We start from the raw sequence: 26,004 nt of genomic DNA on the forward strand, positions 1-26,004 counted from the left end.
ATCATTTTCTAACACACACATGCGAATATCTCGTGTTATTGGTGGGTAAATTTAGCTCAAGTTGCAGGCATCAGCTCAGTAACCGAACACATAGAGCACGGTCATTGCTCTCCTCCGTCTCCCCTCATCGGTGAACTTGGGTTGTGGCTATTGGGTACACAATGTACCACCATGCTTTTGATGTAAAACAACTGCGCAAGAGACGAATAGAAACAGGGGGGCGAAGAGAAGAAGAAGGGGGGACGTGAGTATCGTGTGGTGTTGCACAATGTTCATCTTCATGGGTCCCGTGGACACGCAACATCCCCCCATTTATCGTTTCAGCTCGTTGCACACACTTGTAAATTAGCTGCTCCTTTTCATGCGATGCGTCCTCTTTGCAGCTCGGGTAAGTCATTTTTCATTTCGTGAGGCAATTGTTGTTGTAGCTGCTGTTTTCTCAAATCTCCTGCGGGTTTTACAGCACATATATTTCGGAGTGCACTACCGCCGTCGCTTAATAAAAATGTAATTTGAAACGGGACATTAGGCCCTCGCGCAGGAATACACTACGACACTTTTTATCGTAAACATACGCGCGTGCAGTATCGCGTATACTATTTGAGTTTTTCAAGTAATAACGCTATAATACCAGTAAACAACTCAAAATTAGCGATAATAGATTAGAAACTGGGTCGCGGTCTCTCTATCCTGTTTTTTTTATTTTTTTATTTTTATTTTTTGCTACTTTCCAGACAACTTATATCGATTGTGCCTCGCGCTGTATATAACCGGGTCATATTGACAGTTTTATTTTCATTATATTTTACAATAAAAAACCTTTCTTCAGATGATATCTACAGAGAGGGTAGCTAATTTATTACATCCTACCTAATGTCCCATCAATCAAGTCCTATTCACTCTGCATTGACATACTGTGCTTGTCTGCTCGAGCGGCCAGCCAACTAAAACATGATTGTCATTGACTTCTAATTATTTATCCATATCTCTATCATATTTTCATAAAATGCTTTCGTTTTCTGCTATTTCTGGAGCACCCGGCTATATCTAGGTCAGAGGAGCCTGTAGAATTGAAACCGCTTTATCCCCGTTTTGTGTTTTCACATTTGGCAGATGGATTTGCGGGCAAATCGCGGTCGATTCTCGGAGTTTGTCCAGAGAACCCTTAAGTCCCGTAAGGTAGAAGATCTTTGCCGAATGAAGGGCAGTGCTCAGTGATGTCATCTTGTTTTGCTACTTTAATGCACTTCAGACTATTGTGTGCTACTTTCACATTGCACAGATTAACAATATTTGACTCAATCTGCCTGACATAGGTCTGCTTAACTGATAAAAGCTGGTGTTAACCTGCCGATTGCTGTCTCAATATACAAAAGAGGACAGAAGACCCCAGTGGGTTGAACAGTATAAGAGAATCGTTTGTAATGAGATAACATACACAAACTGAAACATAGTGAAACCTAATAACTTCCTGGAGACTCATTGCACTTGACGCTGAAGAGCTGGATTGAGAAAGCATTGGGTAAAAAAGATCAATAAAACTGACACTGTGAAGAAAATTTGGAGAAAATGAAAGGGGAAGAAAGAAAGGAACATGCAGAATATTTCTAGATGACAAGAACAGTGATCTTCTGTTTCGAGATGTTCGTGTGTTTGCAAAGATTTGTATCAGCAACACCAAAACAGATTTTTAAGGAAGAGCATATGGTTTTGATTTTCGGGGGAAAGAGTGACTTATTTAACCGCTCAGTGTGGTCTGCTTTGAAAATGCTTTTAGAAATATAGTGTAAAAAAGAGAGCTAATTATATAGGCTACTGAAAGGGAAAAAATATGAACAGAAGTAGCCTAAATGAAACGGAAGGACACGAAATAGGAAGAGAATGAGGGGTTAGAAACCTGCGGATGGAGGGAACGTTGAAGCAGTACAAGAAAATGAATAATTATGGTAAATGTTGAAAAGTAGGCTTAGGTCCCAGGGAGAGAAAGACCCTCAAACGTCCTTCTCACATTGCTCCTGAACTGTGCTACTAATAGCCACAGAGCTCCCTCTTCTGCTCTCTACACACACACATCATTGTACTTTGCTCTCTCTCCTCTCCTCGGGCCATTTTTCTTTTCAAGCGTTCCACTGGGATTGTTTTCTTAGCTCCAAATCCTAAAGGAGGAGCTGAGGAGATTGCACTCAGCAAGTGAAACGTTGCTGGATTTTGTTGTCTTTATAAGAATTAGCAAAGACTGAAACAACCTGCAATAGGTTTTACTTTTACTAGATTTACAAGATGATTCACGACGGGAGATCATGGTGGGAAACTTTACCTTATGGTTAGGCGAGATTGTATGAGTGGATAGAAAGAAGTTCTTTGACAGAGTCCAGGCGAAAACCCACAGATGGCTCAGGCTACCGATGCTGGGCTTTATTAGCGTGTTCCTCCCTGCAGCTTGGAGGTCAGCCGCCTGGGTCCCCTGTGCAAGTTAACGTACTGAGGTCATCGTGCGGAATCTTCCATAGAATGACCTCATTCTGTTTGGGAAAGCACCTGCCTTTCAGACAACTCAAAACAGAGTTTCAGCCAGCTTTTCACAGTTGCTGGGGATTTTTATGTGGGTATGTCCCGAGGGAACTGATCTATAGGAGATTAAGATGTTTTGTGCTCTTAATGTACCGTATTATGTACTGTAGGTTAAAAGATTTGTATTGTACGAGTTAACTTGAAAGTAGACACTACCTGACTAACCTGCTTCTCTTCACAGTTAATGTAAAGCTTCCTTAAGAGTTTGAATAATTGTAATTGATTCTTTAGATTTAAGGACTATACTTTGTTAGATAAAGCTGTCTGGATTTTTTTAAGATGTAGTCTTCATCTCTATTGCGTCATCACTCACAATGCTGCCCTTCTATTACACCAAATTTGGAAATATTCAGAACTGTTTTGGCAGGGCAACACATAGAGAAACCACAATCAGGCTGAAAATGTGCATGTCTTCAGGAAGCAGAGAGATCATTGCATTTCAACTCAGTTAAAAGTAGTTACAAGACATTCCTCCCTTCTACATTAAAAGTAAAAGGTTCCAGTTGAAAAGTATTGTCAAAGTTGTTGCAATAGGTTATCCGATGCACCTCATTTTTATGAACTGCATGATTTGAACAACTGGAACGGTCAACCATTTCCTTTAAGATTGTTACCATTTTAATCACCTTAATGTAATCTGTTGATTGACCATACAGCAGTGCTTTTCAACCTTCTTGACTCCAAGAAGTCACACAACAATATTGGAAGACCCGAGACTCCTAGTTCCTGTAAATGAAATGGCAGGATTAAAAAATTTAGGAAATGTTTAAGGTTTAAAGTTAAGGGATACATTTTTTTTTCATTAAGTTTCATCATGTATCTACAATTATCAAGACTGTGAGAACCCTGATTCTTGAAAGAAAATAAAATGGGATAAGTAAATTATAAAATATCTTTTTGTAATATTTGAATAGTTTTAACTGATTTTAATTCTTGTTTTGTCTTATTTTGAATTGTTTTAAGTCATCCTGTGGCCTCCTTAGAAGTTTGCTGAAGCCCCCTAGAGGGCCCTGGCCCCTGACCCCTGGTTGAGAACCACTGCTGCAGACCATAAAGCTGTTACAGCTTGTGCAAAGTCATAGTTTAATGTTACATTTGCAAATATTTATTATAAATATTTTACATTACACATTTTTTTTAGTTAAGTAATCTTGCATTGTGAATTTGTGACAACTGAATTTTATTTTTTAAAGATAGAGCATAACATGTCACGCTGCAGGACGTTTACTTTCTATAAGTATTTCATGTCAGCTACTCAATAACAAATTCCATTAGCATCTGAATCGGCCTGTTCAGAGCCAGCTGCACATGCTTTGATAATCCATGCCTCTAAATTGAGCACTAAGTAAGGTAGTCAGCAATAGCTCAGGTAACTGGACTGTTGAGTGTAAAGTTGCAGGCTTTTTTAACAAGATATGTGTTTTGATCTGGGCAAAAGTTGAAATATGTAGCATTTTCTGTTGTACTGCCTGCATATCTAATCTTCTCACTATGTATTGAGGTTTTCCTGTGAAAATGTTTTAATGTTGTGTCACTGTGAGTAAACTGTTACTAATGTTCTTCTCTTTCTTGTTTTTACTTGTTTATAGCCCGCCCCATGGTACCAACACCTTATTACTCTCTCGAGTTAAGTGAGATGATAGAAGAGCATTAAATAAGACTGAAAAACACGTTTCCTCATAAGCTGAACATTAATTATTGACAAAACTTCTCCCATTTGCATCTACTACTCTGAAAGTTCAAATGGATAAGAAAAAGCAAAAGACAACAGAGGACAGGAAGAAGATGAGAAAACCCAAAGAGGCTGAACCAGAAGCATCCTCAAAGAGTGTTACCAGTGAAGTTAAGCAGCAGCAGCAGACTAGTCTGGGGGAGTTAACAGATACAAAGTCCGACCAGTCAGATGGAAATTTAAGAATGAAAATAGGGGTTGGAGCGAAACGGACAAAGAAGCCCCCAAAGAGCCTTGAGAACTTCATATGCAGGCCCACAATCAGAATCTCTCAGAGGCTTGCACATGGAGATGGAAATAGTTCATGTGGAGGTGAAGTCTCCAGTCCTGATATCAGAGTGGCCAAGCAGTCTCATCGTGAGATTCAGAAAAAAGATAGGAACGATTGCATTTCTCCAAAAGCATCTACAAGGCCGTGTGTCCCACTTCCCACATCATCCAAAAAAGCTGACTCTAAATCAGTCATTACAGCCTCTAAAAAGGTAAGTCTTTCTCAGTTCTTTTCTTGCTTTCATTTTTTCCTCAGTTTATGCAAATTCTTATTTCTTTCCATTTTTAGCCACCAGTGGTATGAAATGTTTTATCTATTTTTACATCCCTTAATTTTATCACGTTGTCTTTTTTGCTCACTCAGATCTTGTTCCTTTTTTTTTTTTTTTTTTTACTGTCATTCTCACTTTTTTTGTCTCCCTCTCCCATACACAGGGGCGAAAATCTCATCTAAATGTTGGGGGGGACAATAAACATAACATTTCTCACGAGCAAGTTTTGAAGGGGACACCAATAAAACAGGCAGGATTGTACTTAAGGATATGTGTACAGAGAGGAAAGCCTTACTATTGCATGGAGACCGTTCCATTATCCTTCTTCTCAAAGTTTATTTCTGGTTCAATGAAAAAGCTGACTAAATTGACCAAAACATTCTGCAAAACATTTTATTTTTTTGCAATGTTTTTGAAGTTGTTTACAAAATCAAGCCACCAAAATACAATGGAATTTGAACTTAACTTCAACTTTTATTTATTTGTATAGCACATTTAATAGCAATGTTGTTGCTTCACAGTTATAATTAAAACATGCATATATAAAAACATTTGCCATGCCTAGCAAAATGAAGGCATACACACTCTTAGACATAGGCTACATCCTCACACAACTGTATAGTGAGATCGGTATAGAAGTAAAAGAGGGGGGAGAAAAAAAAAATTATTATTTATTACGTCAATGACTGATTTGTTCAAAAAGTGGATTCATTCAGTTAGGAAACACCTCATTGTGTTTCTCAAAATCAGTGCTGTTACTGCTGTAGATTAGTTTTCAACTTTTTTCGTTGGTGAAATAGAGCTAAAACAGGCAATATGGTGCCTAAAATGCACTTAATATTAACTTATTGTTTATTCAATTTTTATACAAATCTAAATCACATTTGTTATGCTAATATCTGGAGAACAACTGCACTCTTATTGTGATGTTATATTAGATTGACTATATTAAATGAAGTAAACCGACTAAATCATAGTGAACACGGGAAAATCTAAATGCGCACCCGCGCTAATCTAATCTAACGTACAAGACTGTGTGTATGTCGGTGGTGAGGTGAGATGAAAATGGGAGCAGGCAGTGGACCAAAGCAATTTGAGGCAAAGCAGGGAGAACTCGAGATGTTTAAAACTTTTTTTGTTGTTGTTGCTCCGTTTGCATTTGTATTGTTTTACTACTTACACAATTAGTTTAACTATATATCATTATATTATTTACAATACACATATTTCAATTATATTTTATGGGGGGACAACCCTCAGATAGGGGGGGTCCGGACCCCCCCGCGATTTCCGCCTTTGCCCATACATTGAAAAATATGTAGTTGGAAGTCCTTAATCTGCACTCTGTTATTCATTTATGACCTGCAAACAGTTACTGGAAAGCTCAAAGCTAAATGTATTCCTCACATTGGTTTTATTTTTGCTCAAATGTTATGTGCCATGTCCTTTTGTTTCATTCACCCAAATTCTTCTAGATCCTCAGATCATAGTATCATGGAGTGGTTACACAAAAAGAGTATTTAAAAAAAACGTATTTACCATGACTCTTAGTGATGTTTTATTATAAAATGTCAGTGAAATTAAGTCAAAGTCTGTCAGAATCATCATCTAATGAAGCCTGTCAAATTTACTCAAATTTATAGCTACTCCAGACTGGCTTTGATTTAATTTTACCAGATATCCTTGAATGACCTGAATGACTGAATATCTTCAAACATTTCCTGATGAATTCTGGTCAGCACATGTACTCTCTTCCAACAGGCTCCATCAAAACACATGAGGAAGACTGACTCAAAGTCATTATTAACATCAGATGGACCTTCGTATGCAGTTCTGCCACAGACTGATAGCAAAGTACCACTTTCAGATAAGATAACCTCCTCTACATTGCTGAAGCAGACATATTCACCTCCAGCTGCCCCTTCTCCGCCTTCCTCTTTACAACAGAACTCCAGTCTACAAGACAGCACCCAAGTTTTAAATGCTCAAAAAGAGAAGGGTGAAAATCTCCCGACTGGAGAACCAATGATCTCCTCCCTCAGTTCACATGGTTCAAATGATAGTTCTTCCAGTATTGAAAATGACAGTGAAAGCACGTCATATCCAATATCATGTAGTGAGAATTTAGGAAAGCGAAGTCCCTGCCCTACAAAAAAGAGTAGAATCAAGGAAAGTAATGTTGACAAGGTTTTAAACGCAGCAGAGAAAGAAGATGGAGAACCTTCATGTTCCAAAAACACGAGTAACACCATAACTAACAGTAGGAGTAAGGAAAATGGTTTATTGAATCAAAGTCCCTCTGTCGAGACACCATTTCTCCTTACTGCTTCAGATAAATCTGCTGAATCAGCAAATCCTGAGAACAGCACTTGTATGCCAGAGTTACTGGAGAGCAGAGGAAGTAATAAGTATAATGAAAGTGAAGTCATAGATGACTCCAGAAAGATGGAACCTTCCCAAGCTGTTGCTGTCCAGCCAAAAGATGGCAGCAGGGTGGGGCAAATCATTGACAAGAAAAAGAAAAGAGCCAGGCTTAGTTCAAACCAAGACGAAGATGTGCAGTGTTCCTCTCAACCCTCTGGGTGTGCAGATTCTCAGTTTAACAGTTGCTTTCCAAGTGATGAGCCACCTTTACATCCAAAACAAAACCTCATGTCACAGAAGAAACAAAAAGCTGTTCAGGTGACAAAGATGGAAAATCCAGACGAGAAGATGGATCTGGCTGCCTGTAAAAAGATACCACAAAAATCAAACCTTAAAAAAAATCCTTCCATTAAGTCATCAAAGGTGTTGTCATTGCAATCAAGACAAGCTGGACAACCTCCTAAATCTAAAAAACTACGAAATGTATCACCTAGATCGGAAACCTTTTCCTCTGAGCCCCCTCCCAAGAAAAGGGGTCGTCCAAAGATGACCAAGTTGGGGGAGATTCCTCAGGAAAGTAAGTCTCAAAAGTCCTCTACTAAATTCCCCATACTTGAAGATGCAGATATCCCTGATCCAGAGAATGGCCTGAAACTCCCAAAGCCAACCCCCAAAACACTAGGTCATCCCAAATCTTCCTCCTTTGTCCAAAAAAAGAGATGTAAATCACTCGACTCAGCATCTGGGAAGAAGCATGCTCCAGGAAAACTCAAACCCTCTTTGTCTAAAGCTAGAGATGCTCAAATCAGCCGCAAACAAAATAGGCTGATAATGAAGACAATTATCACAAATATCAATAAAATGAGAGTGAAGAAGAAGGATAAAGTACTCACACAGTTTCTTTCAGGGCAAAGCCAAAGTTACAATTCTGATTTTGTTCAGAAAGACAATGAAGGTGATGCAGATTGTTCGGTTTCAGATGAAACGCACACTTTATCCTCACTTGTTACCTCTTTTAGGGGAAAATTTGGTCCACAAATAAATATCAGCAAACGTGGTACTGTCTACATAGGAAAAAGGAGAGGTCGTAAACCTAAAACTCAAAGAGAAACTTCTGGCCAAGACTCTGAACAAGTTCTCGGTCAAAAGTCTCAGCAAGTCTTGGCAGAATCTTCTGATCAGTTGAACTCTTGGTCCACCTCTGATGAACATAGCCATTCACTTGAGGGCCAGTCTGCTTTGTGCAGCTCTCCTTTTAAACATCTTGTGTCCCCTTCACCCACTACGTCCCCGTCTTTTCGAAGAAAGGTTCATCTTGGCAACCGTGAATATAATCAACGTTCTGCTCCAAAGGTAACCAGTTGCCAAAGGGTTAAAGCAGTGCACGAAGAGAAATCAAAACTTCCTTCCTCCTCGCAGTCTTCACCATGCCCTTCAGCCACATCCCAGTTAGGCTCTGTAAGGATTGATGACCACAGAACTACACACCTTGGACAATCAGGATTAATGGAGCAAGAAAGACTCAAATACAAGTGCCATAGAAAAGGTCATAATTGCTTTAGCCATGATAAGATTAGGAGACATAAACACATATGTAAGAAAAAGTATCTTCAACTCAGGGCCAAAAGGCAAGACCCGGCCTTTCTGGCAGAGATTGAGGAATTAGTGGTCAGACTTAGTGAGATTCGTATTGTGCATCATATCTCATCACGAGGGTGTGGGGATGAAGCAAATTCTGGAAGGAAGAGTGGGAAAGGAAAAGCTCATCCTCACGTTCTTCAGTGTCTACCACAAAACCTTCATCATCCAGCTATGTTTCAAATCAACTTCAGTGGTTACTACTCACCTCAGTCAGACTTTTCTCGTGACTCTCTGCATTATGTTGGACTGGCAGATTTTAAGAGGAACAATGGGTGTCCCTCACAACCAAGTGAACATATTGTCACAAATTGCCCAGTAGTGCACAAACTTGGCTTACCACTGTCGGGAGGTGGTTGTTACCACTCGCCATACAAAATGCCACTTTCTACCACTTCATTTGGTTTTGGACTTTATAGAGGATACCCTCCATCTGCAACTATATACCCTTCGTCACCCTTTTTACCTTCTTATGTGCACCCCTACTCCAAAAATCCCATTTTAAGCCCATCAAAGTTCCATAAAAGGAAGCACAAGTTTCTGAGAAGTGACTCTCTACTTTGTGGCGGAAAGCCACAGGGGAACTACGCTAATGTAACATCTCATTCCCCTGACTGGTTCAGTAGAAATAGCTGGCAACGAGAAGACAACAGAGAGCAGGCTAGAGATAAAAGGTTTGTGGATGATAGACTTAGAGAAAGAGATGGAAAAGAGGGTTTACTAGGACAAAGTAAGCCCAGAAAATACCATTTCAGAAGGGGTCCACCCTCAAATTCCCCCTGCTCTTCCTCAACACCCTCAAAACAAGCAGACAAACACAAAACTTCACCACTTTCATATATAGGACTTGCACATCTGAGACCGCTATCAAAAGTTAGGTGGGCAGAGCATCAGCAGCCATGGAGGTGGAGAGAGAGCACACAGGTAGAGCCGAGGAACAGGGTTTTAAACCAAGAAGCTGGTTCAAGGTACCAGGAGGATGATGATGAAGGGGATGAAGACCTGCCATCACCTCCCCTAGCAGACAGAGCCATCCACCATCACAGTTTCCTGAGGAACCCTAACCTTGCTAGTAGTGCGTACAGTCACATGACAGCTCAAAAAACTGTTGGTGAAGTTCAGTCTGCTTCAAGGAACTTAATGAGACCTGGAGGCTCATTGATGAAGGATTGCTCACCTGGAGGCATTAGAACATCAGGTGAGATGGCTTGAGATTATTTTTTGTTTGCATGTAATGAACAACTGTCTCTGCTCAGGTGACATTTTACAGAACATGTACATTTTAAGGGTACAATCTAAAAATAATTTTCAGTGTTTGGTATTGAGAAGTTCAGTTTTAACATTCAGTATCCTTTTGTTCCTATTAACTACGTGAGAAAATGATTGGAATGATTTTATTTACACACTCTGAAGTGTGAAATAAGACTATTTTATTACAGGACTGAGAGTCTATGGTCTTATTTGTCTCCCGCTGTTTTACTAGTTAGGTACCAAAATGGAGCTTGATTTTGCTCTGCATGTAATTGGCTACACAGATTTTCCTTGGCAGGGAATCTGTTTAGCAGTCCATTGAGAGGTATATGGTCTCTGTTGTGTGTAAATATTGTGATGCATTAGTTCTACACATTATATGGTATTCTGGCATTGATGTTGCTGTCATTATGCACTTGTTTTGTGCTATATATCCTTAGATAGTTGTAGATGAAATGATGTGTGAGGGAACTGCAAAACCTGTGTTTTTAATGTCTTTTTGTATGTTATCTCATACTATCATGTGAATGTGGCTCACAGTCCACAGTAGCATCAGGGGAAATGTGATTTAATGCCAAGTTGAATAGAATTAGATTTTTATTTAATAATTTTTTTTACCACATATATTTGTATTTGACATGAAACAAAGTGTGAATCAATGCTTAAGTCTTTTCTCTGCAAATACACACCTTTAGAATAAAAAGAAATGCATATTTGATTAATTGGCATTGCTGAAAGCATATGGTAAGAAATAAATACCAGCATGTGAAGAACTTCTCACAGCAGGAAGACTGGAACATTTGGTGTTGTGTAGTGTGTGGTGTCTGCTAGTGCATGCTTTTACTGTTTATTATGTACAGTAACTGCCCATCAGGGCTGCTTTCTCAGAGGAAGAGCCAGACACACAACAAAATTGTAAGAGAAAGTAGCATTCATTCAAACAGCCTTTAGAGTGCAGCAATCTTTTTGCAGTCTTTCAGCTCATCATGTTCACATCACTGAGGTGCAAAACACAGGTGAAATGTCCCATAAGGAAGCAGTGCCTTCATGTCACTGTGAATGACTGATAACTTTGTCAATTGGATGATTCCTGCTTATCATTATCATCACTATGATTGGATAATTACCCTTGTCTAAGCGACAGTGCCTGCCTATCATGTTTGCATCCAGTCTGTGAGTTGGACTCAATGAGTCAAACCAATGCATATCGATGTGCTAATTACAAAGTTAAAAGCTCATTTACTTGGACGTCTCCACTTTCAGTCACATCTGAATCAAAGTTAACTTGAAATGATGATCTGTGAGTTACAAGTATTTTGTTACTGGTTGCTTGTTGATAGTCCCTAATCGTGAAGGAAAAATTAATCTGGAACATGAATATACATAGTACTAAAAACCAAACCCAAAGAGGGGTTTTTCTTCTTATTTCAGAAGTCCTTGCCACTCCTGCCTATTAATGCAAAACAAAGGCAAACTGAAGCCAATTCTCAACAAATAAAATAATTGTTTTTCCTGATTTCCTTAAGGAAATACCAGTTCTTGCAAGGAAGTAAAAGAATAGTGTTAACCTTTCCTTTTAACGTAATCTTAGATTTTAGGTTTAGATAATGAATCGCCTTATAATGAATCATGCTTATTTATAAGTAAACACAAGCTTTATTTTTAATACTTGACATTTGAGTATTTCTGTAAAAGGGAACTACCCAGATTTCTGCTATACATTTAACCACTGGGAATTATATGCTTATTCTGTCATGTTCCTACCAAAGAATTTCCATTTAAGACTCTGCCATAGACCTTCTGTCAGCTTGTGGACAAAACAGTCTGTTTGATTTGGAAAGGGTGAATATGAAAAAGCAGGCATTCAGCAGCGGTAAGGAAATGTGGTGATGCTAGTGGAAAAGACGAAATCTGAGCATGGAAATCTACAAGGGAAATGTGAAAAATGATTGACAGAAATAATAGGGGAAAGCAAGGAATGTTTTTGTAAGTGCAAGCGAATAAATGGCAATAACACGTTTTGTAATCTGAGCCAGATGTGCCCTAAAAATGCCACTCTTCTGTATTTACTCTGCCTCAAAATGTTATTAAAACTGATATATCAGACGTTAATGTGTCCTTACAATTCCATTCAGAGCTGATGGACATTTTTTGTAGTCTAGGTTTGGCTGTCATCAAGAAACCAGAAATAGCTCCTTTGTAGATGCTTGTGGAAACAACTACATAGGCCATTTTTTTTCTATCTTTTTGCGACTTTCTTTCTTCTTTCCTTTTTGTCTCTCAGATAATATTTAGAGGGATAACATGAAAGTGATGTTAACCATATCATGCAGCTTTTATTCTCACTGCCTGTCCTTATTTATTGTCAAATGTGTTATTTATCACTATAGTAAAGTCCGTTTAAGAACACACCCTTACTTCATCTCACGATCGCTGTGCTGGAGACCCAGGGTATGGCTCGCTGTGGAATGCACTCCACTGGGGCTCTGTGAAATTGATTTAGTGTTGTATCTAAACTAGCAGTACTGGTGGAGGAGAGTGGAATTTGCAGTAAAGGAGTGAATACTGGCAGTATAATTCCCATGGTCAGGATTACAGTAGTTACTTCTCAAAAACACCAACTCTTTCATGAGGAAAAGTGCTGTCTCACAGGTTCTCCAAGTTTTAGTACTGGCTTGGTTAGAAAAGATGCTTGATGGTGATGACTTAGTTTTGCTCTTCTTTGGAAACAGGAAAGAAACGTTCCTTTTAATTCCATCATTGTAATTGTCATTTGTACCAACAGTAATTGCAAGCATTGTGGTATAAATGTAATTACAGTTCCTCTGCATGCTGTGTTTAGACGGTGTCCAAGGTTGTTCAAATGCTCAATACTTGTTCGGTATTGCAATGAAAATATAATTTTGCAGTGGGGATGTGGGCAGACCGGATGAAATCTGAACCTGATTGAATGCTCTCAAACTGTGCCTGTGGTCTATAAGAACCAAAACCCATGACATTAACAAAACCTTAAAAAGAAAGATGTTCATTTTATTCAAATAGTTGTTTTTTTCTCCATATTTTATTTCTAATGTCTAATTAATTTAGAATTCTATTAATGTATATAATATATAAAGTTATGCATACACAATGGAAGACTCATGCATCTCTGAGTCCATATAATGCAAGCGGATGGTCTGTGTCTTCTGAAGTGAAACGAGAATTCTACTATAATTCTATGAGAATAGGAAAGTCCATACCACAGCTGTAATGTTATGAGACAAAGGAATGATGTTGGAATCACTTTAATAGATGATAAAAGATAAAAACATTGACAGGCCATCAAAATCCACCCAACTTTAAAGAGCGCAAACATTTAAAGTGGAGCTTAATAAATAAAAAATAATCGTTATCATTGGTTGGTGTGGAAGCAAATGCAGTTATCGTCATAGTTATCTTTATAGTGTGAATGGGCTTTTATTCACATACTGCATTTTTCATAGTTTTTTTTCCTTTCTATGTTACATGTTCTCATTGTAGATGTTATTTGTGAAATTCTGCTGGTTTTAAAATCCAATTCAGGAAGCTAAATCCCAGTAGAAGAAGAAGTGATGCTGTACAGTCCTTATAAAATGTGCAAGATTGCAGTGTGCTGCATCTGTCACAACTTAGCACTAAGAACTGGGAATTGCATCATGGAAGTTACATTTAGCACAGCTTTTTTTCTTTTGTGTATTTCATGATTTACGGAAGTCCTTTGGTGAAACTGGTTCTAATGTAGACAGTGTGTGCAAATTAAAGATGCCATCAGTGGGTGCAGTTAATCCTAAGTCAATTTCCCCCATGTGATTGCTCACATCTTTTCTATTTCAGAGAGTTTCCAGCCTGGTGGTTCACTCTTCTCTGAGCACTATCCGCATGCCAGTCCCTCTCTTAATGAAGGACAAGAGAGAGGAGGAAAAGAAAAAAGACCCAACATCAGCAGAACACACTTTCAGACCAACGATATCAGGCCTTTTTCCTCTTGTACTGCCACCAAAGTCAGTTTTTCTCATTTAAATAAAACCAAAAATACAACGCCAAACAAGAGTAAACTGAAACATGTCAAAAAGCCTCTCAAGAAAAAGAATCCCAAAGGTCAAGAGGTCACAGGAAGTGAGGTGAAGAGGAGAGGACGAGGTCGACCAAGGAAAAACCCTGCACCGTGCTTTTCTCCACCTTTACCTGCCACACCTTTACATCATGAAACCACAGAGTGTCCTGCGAAACGCAAAAAAGGAGATGACTATACAGAACTCAATGCGACTGAGTCCATGGCTCAACATGAGAAAAGGAAAAGAAAGAAAAGAAGAGATGAAACAAGGAGCAATGATGGGCAGGTAGATGAAGGAAAAGACTCCGGTCTAAGCCAAAAGCCCTCACAATCGCACATCGACACATCCTCACCTTCCCAGGAGCCATCAGTGTCTGTAAACAGCCAATCGGAGAAGAGGTCTGACGTGGCAACTGAAAAGAAATATGAGTGGGCGGGATTTTACTCGGATGTGTATAAAAGCGAGAAGTGAGGGAGCTCTTCCATATTTATAAACAAGTATTAAGAATAAATGTTTAAATGCTGCCTTTATTTCGAGAGCTCTTAACAAATCCTCTGTCTGTTTGTTTACTCCGCACAGCCTCTCGAGTCTGTCCTCTCCAGTACACACAGAATGCCTTGACTATGATCCTGAAGAACATGAGCATGGTCTACTTCCTGCACCTATACACGTAGGTAAGTTTGTGTATGTGTGTGTTTATTGGGGTCATTTGGAGGTCACTATAAAAGTTGATCTGAAAGTGGAAAAAGTGATATCTGTCAGTCAGTAATGAGCTGGATTTAAATCCAAACTTGATTTATATTGATTGAAAGAGCTCTTGGTTCAAACACACAAGTGGCATTTGAAGTGGGAGGGGACACTGAAAAGCTCCTTATGATGTCATAGCATGGCAATGACTTTGCTAGTGAATAATGATGAGTAATAATAAGTAAATAATAATCAATATTGAGCTGACATTTTGTAGATAACCTTACATTGTTACTTTAGCATCAAATCAGGTGACAGAGTAATGGCTGGTGAAAATTTGACTTAACCATCACAGAAAGGAATTACATGAATTAAAGTTATTTTATATTGTAATATTTAACATATATATAGATATATTTTTAAATCTTACCAACCCCGAACTTTTGAACTTCTCTGTAATTTGCAAACTTTCTATTCTCTAAGTTAAAGTGCGCAGATGTGTATGTCATAAGTTAATGTGAACTTAATTTTCACACCTCTCGGAATAGTTTAAAATAGAGGGAGCGATAAAGAGAAGAATTTCAATACATTCATAACCCGTGTGTGTGTGACAGGAAAGTATCTGAGGCTGAAACGGATCGACTTTCAGTTGCCCTATGACATATATCGACTCTGTGCTCAGGAAAAGGTATTTCTTAAATTATTTTTTAAAAACATAAAACATGAATGGTCTGTCAATATTTGTTGGCCCTCATGTCATTCCATAAATCTTTATGTCTTTGTTCTATAATAGAAATGGTGAAATTTTGTCAAACTTCCCTTTTCCATAAATACACCTTAATTAGACAAAGCCTACCTGAACCTACCTACCTGAGCTATGATGTGCGATAAGTTTGTGCGAGGAACCTTAAGTCTAAATTATTTGCTGAAAATCCTTCAGTGTAGTTCTTGAATTTCATTAATTATTGTGCACATTGAAAAATGGTCTGTCACAATTGATAACAAGACATCTGAGAACCGGTGATAATGGGTCATCGGTTGTTGGAGGTTTTGAATGACATTAGGATGACTAAATGATGACAACTGAAATTTTTGAGTGAACTCTCCCTTCAAATATTTCCATTTAATCACCGTCGTGCAACAATTATGACAATCTCTGTTCCAAAACAGCGTCCTAAAAAGTCACGAAAGACCCCTCGCAAGATGGCCTCATCCAGTAAGTAGACTTACCTGCTTATTTGTGTGTTAGTGGTTATTTGCATGTGTCTTTGTTTGTGTATGTCACATACTCTAGTCTGTATGGAAGTCCATTTGTGCCACATAACTATAAAAAATCATGCTGACCAACTAAATCATAATTCTGAGATAAAAAGTTGGAATTCTAAGATTAAAACTCATTATTATGACAAAATTTGATTACTGGCACTGACTACTGTGTAATATTACATTAAAATTGGCTTTGTTCTCTGCAGTAAGTGTGTAGAAGCAATTAATATTGTGTAAACATATTCTTCTTTGTCTCTTGCTCTGTCTCTTTGAGATGGATCTGTTGATGTAATGTCTCGCACTCAGACCGAAGACGGCTCCTATAAACATCAGAAGCTCAGTGTGACTCATGACTGCGTTTCTGACAGCCTTAATTGGTAAATAAACACACACATACACAAGCACATTCAGCATCTATTGCTGAATTTAAAGTGCAGATAAATTCTCTCAGGCTGTTTGGGCACTTGGTTTCAGTTGTTTAGTCCAAACTGATTTTATGCTATCCCATAACCTTTTTTTTCTTATCTTTGGAATGTCAGCACTAGACTGAATAACACAGAAGAGGTTGGAAAAGAAATGAGTGAAACAGACATTGATAATAATCTTCCCGATCAACCTGACCCTCCCAAACAGCAGGTATGAAGCATATTTAAATACCATTACAACTTGCCTGAAAGTGACTGCATCATTGTGAATTAGTTTAAATCACATGGTCAGTTTGGTCACTTTCCAAATGACTTTATCTGCAGGAGAAAGGCAGTGATGCTGAAAATATCCCCTCCCCTCTCCTGATGATGCCCTTGTCTTGTGAGGAGAGGCAAGATCACATATAAACACCAACAGTAGCATTTCTACGCCCAATAGCATAGCTCACCCTTTTTATGTTTATGCTTTTCTCTTGTACACTTATGTCTTATGCTCCTTACATTTGTACTTACATCTTTGATTTGCTCTTATTACCCTGATAGGAGCTTCGTCTTAGAACATGGCGTTTTTCTGGTGAGAAACTATGAGAAAATGCGAGACAGACAGGCATTGCTCCTGAGGGAGGAGGTGACAGAGCGAGAGGAAGAAAACAAAGAAGATAGAGGGAGGAGCCAGAAGGGGGATCAGAAAGGGGATCTTGAAGACACCATCACTAAGTCAGGTCCAGCAGTGTGTATAGCTGTAAAATGTGTGTGTGTGGTGTCACGTTGTTCTTGGCTCTTAAAGGGATAGATGACCTGAAAAAATAATTTTGTCAATATTTATGACCATCTACTTTGACTTTTATTAATTGTGCAGACTGCTGTACCTTTAAAGAGGTCATGAACTGAGGTTCCTTTTCAGGAACTCGAGCTGCGTCGAGCGCTTTGGGGAACGTCCCTGACAAGACCGACTCTGAATATCGTGTGCAATCTGTCCAATGGAAGGGCGAGACATCACAGGCAGGGTGACGTAGCGACTGGGAAGCTATAAAAGCACGTGCCGTGCAGCTGGCTTCAGCTTTGCGTCTGTCAGCAAGCGCTCTGTGTGTGCATGTCAAAAGTCTGTCCTGTTGGTCCTATTTGTTGTTGTCTGTCTCTTAAGCATTAAAAAGATCGCTAGAACAGCTCAATATGCCAAAAGTGAAAGCAAAGACCAAACATGTGAGGGGCGATTCCAAGCCACGTTATAGATTGTGTGTTCCTCCCTGCCCTCGCTACATCACGGGTGGGGATACACACAGTTTATGCGTGGCTTGCCTTGGATCGAAGCACGCTGAGTCGGCTCTCGAGGGGGCCGACTGTCCGTATTGTGAACGATTGTCAATGCGGACCCTTCGATCCCGGAGGGCTCTCTTCAAGGAGGGAGCCTTCACCAGCGTTCCCCGCTGTGCTGGCCCCGCTTCTGCCGAGGCAGAATGGTTGCTGCACTCGTGGGGTTCGCAGGTGGATCTGTCAGAGGGAATGGAGACGGGCCAGTCCTTATCTCCTTCCTCATCTGCCAGATCCGGCGCCCAAACCCTGGGTTCGGAAGCACGCTCGTCGGTTTCTTCCCCCCAGGGTGAGGGATCAGCTCTTCACCTCTCTTCCTCCGAGGAGGTTGATGTGGAGACTGTTGCTGGGTATTCGCCACCCCTGTCGCCCCAATATGAGGAGCTTTTGGAGGTGGTTACTCGCGCGGTTGATAGATTAAAAATCGAATGGCCCACTCAGAAACATACTGAGCCACAGAAAAGTAAGCTAGATGAACGCTTTCTGCGGCCGAGGCAGCCACCTCCACGTCGGAGCCTTCCATTTTTTCCCGATCTCCGCGAGATCATGGAATCACCCATATTCGACCCGCCTCTTCGGCCCCGATTCACTATATTATGGCAACGTGATGGGGCTGGGAGAGTGGGGTTATAGAGCGGTGCCACGTGTTGAACAGACGCTCGCGGGCTATCTGTCGCCCGGGTCGGCATCGTCTCTAAAGGCTCCGACGTTGCCCACCAAGCCTCTCAGAGTTACATCTTCGCTGGTGGGCAAAGGCTATGTGGCAGCAGGTCAGGCTGGGGCTTGCCTTCATACTATGGCGGTCCTACAAGCATATCAGACCGACCTGCTGGGAGATATCGACGGAAGGGGATCAAGTCTGATAATATTCAAGAGCTTAGAAGGACCGCTGATCTCTACCTCTGCGCCACTAAAGAGACCGCTCGCATGATTGGGCGGTCTATGGCAGCCTTAGTGGCCACGGAGAGGCATTTATGGCTGACCCTGTCTGCCTCCTGGACGCCCCGCTTCAGCCTTCTGGCCTGTTTGGCGACACAGTCAATACTGTCGTCGACAGGTTCCAGGAGGCACGTAAACAGGCGGCGGCGTTCCAGAATTTCCTCCCTCATCGCTATCGTGGTGCATCTGGGCGGGAGATGCCCATGCCACATGCCGGCTCCTCATATCGGGAAGCACAAAAGCAGAGTGTCACCGCTCGTATTCCCCCACGTTGGGACCGAGGGCCTCATCGACGCTCTGAGTTGGGGACTTCCAAATCTAAGCCTGATTTAAGAACAGTTATCGAGGTCCGGAAGTCCTCAACAAAGAGATCCTGACGCCAGTGGCATAGGGATCCAGAGGGTAGCTCCTACTGTGGTAGAGCGCGGTCCACCTCATTATACGGTGCCCGCCTCACCTCAGTGCCCTCAGGAGGTCGGTCTGCCAACCCTGCCAGAGTTTCAGGGCGCAGCGGCCTCCAGCGAGCGCTGCTCCCAGTTGTTTCCACCAGAGCGTAGCGGAGCTGGGATGCTTGCCGCCCCTTTGGGGGCCTCTTACACCAGAGGTCAGTCTCAAGAGACTGATTCCCTTAGTAGATTATTTTAGCAGCGTGGAAACTACTGCCAAATGTATCTCATTGGGTCCTGCGTACAATAGAAAAAGGCTACTGCATTCAGTTCAGTCATCCACAGCCGACGTTCAACGGGGTTACACTGAAAGTAGTCGGCCCCCGGCAGGCTCTGGTTATGGAACAAGAAGTGAATACCCTATTAAGGAAGGAGGCCATCGAGGTGGCCCCTCCACTAGACAGGGATTCCGGGTTTAACAGCTGGTATTTCATAGTTCCAAAGAAGGATGGGGGGTTGCGTCCGATCTTAGACTTTCGTCACCTGAACCGCTCAGTTATGCCACTGAAGTTCAAAATAATCACTGTCAAGCAGGTTGTAGCTCAAATCAGATCCGAGGACTGGTTTGTCACAATAGATCTCAAAGACGCATACTTCCACATATCCATCCTTCCACAACACAGGAAGTTTCTGAGGTTCGCTTTCGGGGGCAAAGCTTATCAATATCAAGTACTTCCCTTCGGCCTTGCAGTCTCACCCCGCACGTTCATGAAATGTGTAGATGCGGCTCTGATATCCCTCCGTATGCAGGGCATCTGCATTCTTAATTATATCGACGATTGGTTGATTATAGCTCAATCAGAGCAGATGGCGGTTCGACATCTAGATGTCGTTCTCGCACATATGGGGGAGCTGGGTTTGAGACTAAACGCCAAGAAGAGTGTACTTTCTCCAGTTCAGAGAACCACCTATCTAGGCGTAGTGTGGAATTCGACCACGATGCAGGCACGTCTGTCTCCTGCTCGGATCGAGTCGATCCTCACATCAGTCGAGAGAGTCAAAGAAGGCCAGTCACTCACTGTCAAACAATTTCAGAGATTGTTAGGTCTGATGGCAGCTGCGTCCAACGTGATACCTTTTGGCCTGCTGTACATGAGACCCCTGCAGTGGTGGCTCAAGTCCAAGGGCTTTTCCCAGAGAGGGAATCCACTTCGAGTTATCAAGGTCACGCGGCGATGCCTTCGTGCCTTAGACATGTGGAAGAAACCTTGGTTCTTGAATCAGGGCCCGGTGCTGGGAGCTCTTTGTCGCCGTGTAATGCTAGCGACAGACGTGTCCCTCACCAGTTGGGGTGCGGTCATGAGTGGCCACCCTGCCCACGGTCTGTGGAGTGGTCGCCATCTGACATGGCACATCAATTGCCTAGAGATGCCAGCAGTCTATTGAGTATTGAAACATTTCCTCCCAGACCTGAGAGGTCACCATGTGTTGGTGCGCACCGAAAACACATCAGTGGTCTCTTATATCAATCACCAGGGGGGTCTGCGTTCACGCCCCTTGTACAAGCTGGCACACCAGATCCTTCTGTGGTCCCAGGGCAAACTCCTCTCACTCAGAGCAGTGTATATTCCTGGGAGATTGAATGTGGGAGCAGACATACTGTCGAGGCAGGGGCCTAGGCCCGGGGAATGGAAACTTCACCCCGAGGTGGTGAAGCAGATATGGAGAGTGTTTGGCACAGCCCAGGTGGACCTCTTTGCGACTCAGGAGACATCGCAATGTCCCCTCTGGTTCTCTCTAGTTCATCCAGCTCCTCTGGGACTGGATGCTATGGTACAGACCTGGCCGAGGCTTCATCTGTACGCATTTCCCCCTATCGCTCTGCTCCCGGTAGTTCTGGCGAGAGTACGCCGGGACGGGGTCCATCTGTTATTAGTAGCCCCGTTCTGGCCGGGCCGAGTATGGTTCGCAGATCTAGTCTCGCTCCTCGACGGCTCTCCGTGGGAGATACCGATCAGGACAGACCTACTCTCATAGGCGCAGAGCACAATAATTCACCCTCGCCCAGAGCTGTGGAAACTGTGGGTGTGGCCCCTGAGGGGCACAGCTCATAAAATCCGGTCTCTCAACTGAGGTTGTTGAGACCCTCCTCCAGTCCAGAGCTCCCTCTACGAGGAAACTGTACGCCCTGAGGTGGAAACTCTTCACCTCATGGTGCAGAGACCGCCAGCTTGACCCTGTTAACTGCCCAGTTGGTACAGTTCTGGAGTTTCTACAAGCTAGGCTCTCTGCAGGGTTAACCCACTCCTCCTAAAAGGTGTATGTGGCGGCCATAGCTGCTTACCATGTCCCTTTCTAAGATCAGTCAATGGGTAGACACCCCCTAGTTACACGTTTCCTCCGCGGTGCGCTGAGGCTGAGACCTCCAGTACGATCCCGTGTTCCCCCCTGGGATTTGGTTGTGGTTTTAGAGGCTCTTTGTAAAGCTCCATTCGAGCCAATACAAGACATCTCAGATAGACATCTGACGCTTAAATCTGCCCTGTTACTGGCAATCACCTCGCTAAAGAGAGTTGGAGATCTTCAGGCCCTTTCGGTGGCCCCTACTTACCTAGACTTTGCCTCTGGTATGGCCAAAGCATTCTTATACCCTCGAGCGGGTTATGTTCCGAAGGTTCCCTCTGTTACACCACAACCTATCGTACTGCAGGCCTTCTGCCCTCCTCCCTTTCGGGAGCCAGACCAGGAAAAGCTTAATTGTATGTGTCCAGTGCGAGCACTGGATGTATACGTCCACAGAGCTGCCCTGTGGAGAAAATCCGACCAATTGCTTGTTTGCCACGGTCCTCCTAAAAAGGGGTCTCCTGCCTCCAAGCAGACCCTAAGTCGTTGGATAGCGTTGGACAGATTGCACACGATATTTAGAGTCGGTCTCGTCAGGGACGTTCCCCAAAGCGCTCAACGCAGCGTCTCGTTCCTTCAAGGAACCGGGGTTATATTTGTAACCTTGAGACGTTTTTTATTATTATTTTATACTGTTTTCTGAGGTTTTTACATTCAAAAACATCTAAATCAATAGGTAATAGGTTTTTATAGGCGTGCCGAATGGAAGACTTGAAAGTAAACGCCAACTGCTGCCAATAAAAGCTTTTATTTCAGTAACAAGGACGTTTTGAGTGCTGAAACTAGCAGGATATTCTTTTAGTATGATGATCTCTTATACGTCAAAAGCTCAAGTAAAAGCTGATTTCTCGAAGAAGTGCGCTTAATTGTATCGGATGTGCACTTGTAGTGAACTTCAGCTTTTCAGATTTTATTTTGACGTACATTTGCACTCACAGTTTAAATCATCTTTTGTTTTGCTTTAAATAAGTACACTTAATTTGATGTGTTGACTAACTAACATAAGGCACATTTAAAGTAGTTGATTATAAATTTTACTGTAATGTGTTATTTGGTATTAGAGTTCTTAAAATGTACTGAATTGCAACTTCATCACTACATATTTGTGATTAAATATATATATAGTAGATTACATGACATACAAGAATAGAAATTAACTTAAGTATTTAATTACATAATTCAATTATTTTTAGATGAACATATTTATATACACAAGTCTTATCTAAGTAAGCCAAAGAAGCACTTTAAAGTTAAATTGAACACGTTTCATACATTTAAAATATAATACATTTTCATTTAATAGAAATTAATTAACACAATTAAGTGTCAGAAAACATTGCATTCAGTTTGCAATTAAGTATATTCCTTTAAAGTACATTATTTCTGTAGCAACTACTCTTGAAGTATGCTGAAGTTTACTTCTTTTTCAGTACATTCACATTAAGTGGGACAGTCTGTTTATAGCGCTTTTTGTGACCTGAGGCAGTTTCTTGATGAAGAACATGGCATCAACTATTCCTCCTCCTCCTCTCCTCTCCCTCCTTCACGCACAGCGAGCGGGCTGTAGCTGAGGAGCAGCTCCCAAAACCACCTCAATTCTATTTCCACTCAGCTTTAGTCAAAAGGGCAGAAGAGGACATGTGGTTAATGGCTAGCGAGGCTACTGTGTCCCGTTGAGTTCATGGAAACAGTGTTTTTAAGTGCATTCCGATTATTGCACTTCAAATAAAGATGACAGACTATGAGAGACTTCAGATTACAGTCCTTTACTAAATGTGCGTTGAATTGTCAGTGAGTTGATGGCTTGACATTTTTCAAATGTGTGTATCATGTATGTGTAATAAGACAATATTCGGTGTGTGTAAGAGGAAGTGTGTTGTGCACATTACAGACCAGCGCCTGACTCACTCGAGTCCACAGTCAGAAAACAGAGAGAGAGACGAGGATGGGAGAAGTGTACAGAGCAGAAGCCTCATGCAGACACTCCAGGGGATCTATGACATCATTGTCAGTCACAAGGGTACATCTGTTAATTTTATTAATAGAGACGTGTTGCGGAAGAGTGAGACCAGTGTGAAGATCAGCACAGCTGATCACTTTTTCTGTCATTTGTGTTTTTAGGGTCATCTGGACAAACCCTCGCCGCTCCTCTGCTGAACCTGTGCTCCAGAAAGAGGTTTGTGTGGACATGTGTGTGTGTGTGTGTGTGTGTGTGTGTGTGTGTGTGTGTGTGTGTGTGTGTGTGTGTGTGTGTGTGTGTGTGTGTGTGTGTGTGTGTGTGTGTGTGTGTGTGTGTGTGTGTGTGTGTGTGTGTGGACGTGTGTGTGTGTGTGTGTGTGCGCGCGTGCTTTTCCATGCACCAGTGTTGTTTGCTCAGCGGTTCTCCTGCTGTTCTCTTCACAGTCTTCAGATGATTAGAGAATCAGGGAACCTCTTCCCACTCAAAGCTACAGTAGATTGCAGAATGTTTTTAAAGTGATGTTTTGGTGATAACAATATTTAAGGTTATCAATTGTTAGTATAATCTATAATTTAAATTGATTAATTAATGTTAATGCTGCAAAAAAATTATTAATGTATTTAAAGAATCAAAACATTTTCTTTCATTAATACATTCCCTATCTAATGTACTTTAATGCATTTATGTTTAGTAATTTATTGTGTTTTTTACTGACCATTTATTATCATTAAAATTAATGTTAATAGAAAATACAGATATTCTCCAATGGACTGTAAAATATTTTGGAGAGTACTTTAAAACTTTAAATTCAACTTTATATACTTGTAGCAATATTTGGAACTTACAAATATTGCTACAAGTGTGACTGCATCATATAATAATTATTAATTATTAATAATATTAATAATGTTCATCATCTGGCTGACTACGTCTTGTATTAATTTTTCTACAAATCCTGTAATACATGCACAAACTGACAGTCACCACTTATAAGCTATTACTAAATATTGTAGAAACATAATTTTCTGTAAAGTTGCTTTGTAACGATTTGTATTGTAAAAAGCACTATACAAATAAACTTGAATTAAATTGAACTTATTGGTTTAGCATTTTAGAGTGGCACCTGCCATGGCCAGTTCAATTTAGGAGGCCATTCACCTGGACATGCCCCTGTCTTTAAGGAATAGTTCACTAAAAAATGAAAATTATATGTGCATATATTACTTCTATTTTATTAATTTATGTATTTGTGTTTGTACATGTTTTTTCTATTCCGATGGGGACATAAACCTGAATACACACCGACTCGTGGGGACTCATGTCACTGTAGGGACCTAAATTGAGGTCCGCATGGAGAAACAAGCTAATAAACATACATAATTTACAGAATTTCATACAGGTTTTTTTTTTTTGAGAATGTAAAAATGCAGAAACTTTTTTCAATGTAATGCTTCCTTGCTGCATAAAAATATTAAACAAATGTATAATGTAGAGGTAGGGGTATTCACAGAGCATTTTATTGGACAAAAATGTGCACAGTACAAGATGAGACACCAACATTTAAGTCAGTACTCTAGAATATAAATGGCCTCAAAGTTAATAGACATGAATTAAAATCACAAAACTCATTGTTTATATTTCTCTTTATATTTCATGTTTTTTTATAGATTTGTTGGGGAAAAGACAATGCATTTGTATGTGTTTCCTCTTCCAGATCAGACTCGGCTCCTGTGGATCTCAGTACGTTACAGAGGCAGCTCCTCTCAGGCCACTATGAGAGTCTGGACACCTTTCACTCAGACATGCTGAAGGTGTTCCACTGCGCCGAGGTCAGTTTCACAGAGGGTTTGATGTTGTTCTACACCTGTCATGGCTTTGACTTTTGAGCTGTCTAGGTCATACCTCATACTGACCATCAAATAATATTTCCAAAAGAATGGAATAGATTTTTTATTGCTACACATCCAGTGTTTCCCTGTAATGATACCATAGAACAGCACCCTGAATTAATTACAGAGACAGTCTCTCTGGAGCAGCCTGAGGTTCAGTGTCTTGCTGGCTTGCTTGCTTCTTGAGAAGATCAAATCTTTCATAGCCCAATCGTAATATATGCCTAAGTAAAATGTTTAGAAATGCACTTTTAATATTTTATGCTCTCGTTTTGTTTTGAATGCTATCAGAAATACTACGGTTGTGAGTCACCAGTGGGTCGTAATGTGAGGCAGCTGAGGGAAGTGTACCACAGTGCTCATCAGGAGGCCTTAATTCAGATCGTCAGTTTCCTGTGAGTGACAAAATACCACATCAGCAACCTCTATCAGGGAAGTTGCTGTGGCCAAACCCAGAGGCATGATGGGCCTTCCAGAAGGCAGCTAATGCTCTCCAATACCAAAGACCTGCTGTATGTTGCTCTCACAGATGCACAGGTAAAAGTTTTGCCATTCACACACAACTGT

The 26,004-nt window shown here is 41.0% G+C and overlaps 1 protein-coding gene across 4 annotated transcripts; it reads left to right on the forward strand.

Moving 5' to 3' along the window:
- On the forward strand, positions 1–26,004 carry LOC132102870 (histone-lysine N-methyltransferase ASH1L-like). Of its 4 annotated transcripts, none has more exons than XM_059507565.1 (15): positions 10–388; positions 4,161–4,785; positions 6,607–10,045; positions 13,951–14,638; positions 14,751–14,845; positions 15,473–15,546; positions 16,029–16,074; positions 16,399–16,501; positions 16,664–16,760; positions 16,874–16,941; positions 17,093–17,271; positions 23,480–23,608; positions 23,710–23,764; positions 25,263–25,377; positions 25,729–26,004. In XM_059507565.1, exons 2-15 carry the CDS (start codon positions 4,315–4,317, stop codon positions 25,834–25,836), a joined length of 5,667 nt encoding a protein of 1,888 aa, XP_059363548.1. In that variant the 5' UTR covers positions 10–388; positions 4,161–4,314; the 3' UTR covers positions 25,837–26,004. The 4 variants fall into 4 exon arrangements, 2 of the variants coding, with proteins under 2 accessions (XP_059363548.1, XP_059363549.1); XM_059507566.1 differs by having other exon boundaries at positions 10–244; XR_009423298.1 differs by lacking the exon at positions 25,729–26,004 and having other exon boundaries at positions 5–388; positions 17,093–17,266; positions 25,263–25,347.

The sequence above is a fragment of the Carassius carassius genome, chromosome 24, assembly GCF_963082965.1.
Source record: "Carassius carassius chromosome 24, fCarCar2.1, whole genome shotgun sequence".
Classification (NCBI taxonomy): Eukaryota; Metazoa; Chordata; class Actinopteri; order Cypriniformes; family Cyprinidae; genus Carassius; species Carassius carassius.

Bases quoted from the DNA above. Each gene is read 5' to 3' on its own strand.
- LOC132102870 (XM_059507565.1), top strand. From the start codon at position 4,315: ATGGATAAGAAAAAGCAAAAGACAACAGAGGACAGGAAGAAGATGAGA. The intron at 23,765-25,262 runs GTTTGTGTGGAC...TTCCTCTTCCAG, and splicing joins AACCTGTGCTCCAGAAAGAG to ATCAGACTCGGCTCCTGTGG. The intron at 25,378-25,728 runs GTCAGTTTCACA...GAATGCTATCAG, and splicing joins AGGTGTTCCACTGCGCCGAG to AAATACTACGGTTGTGAGTC.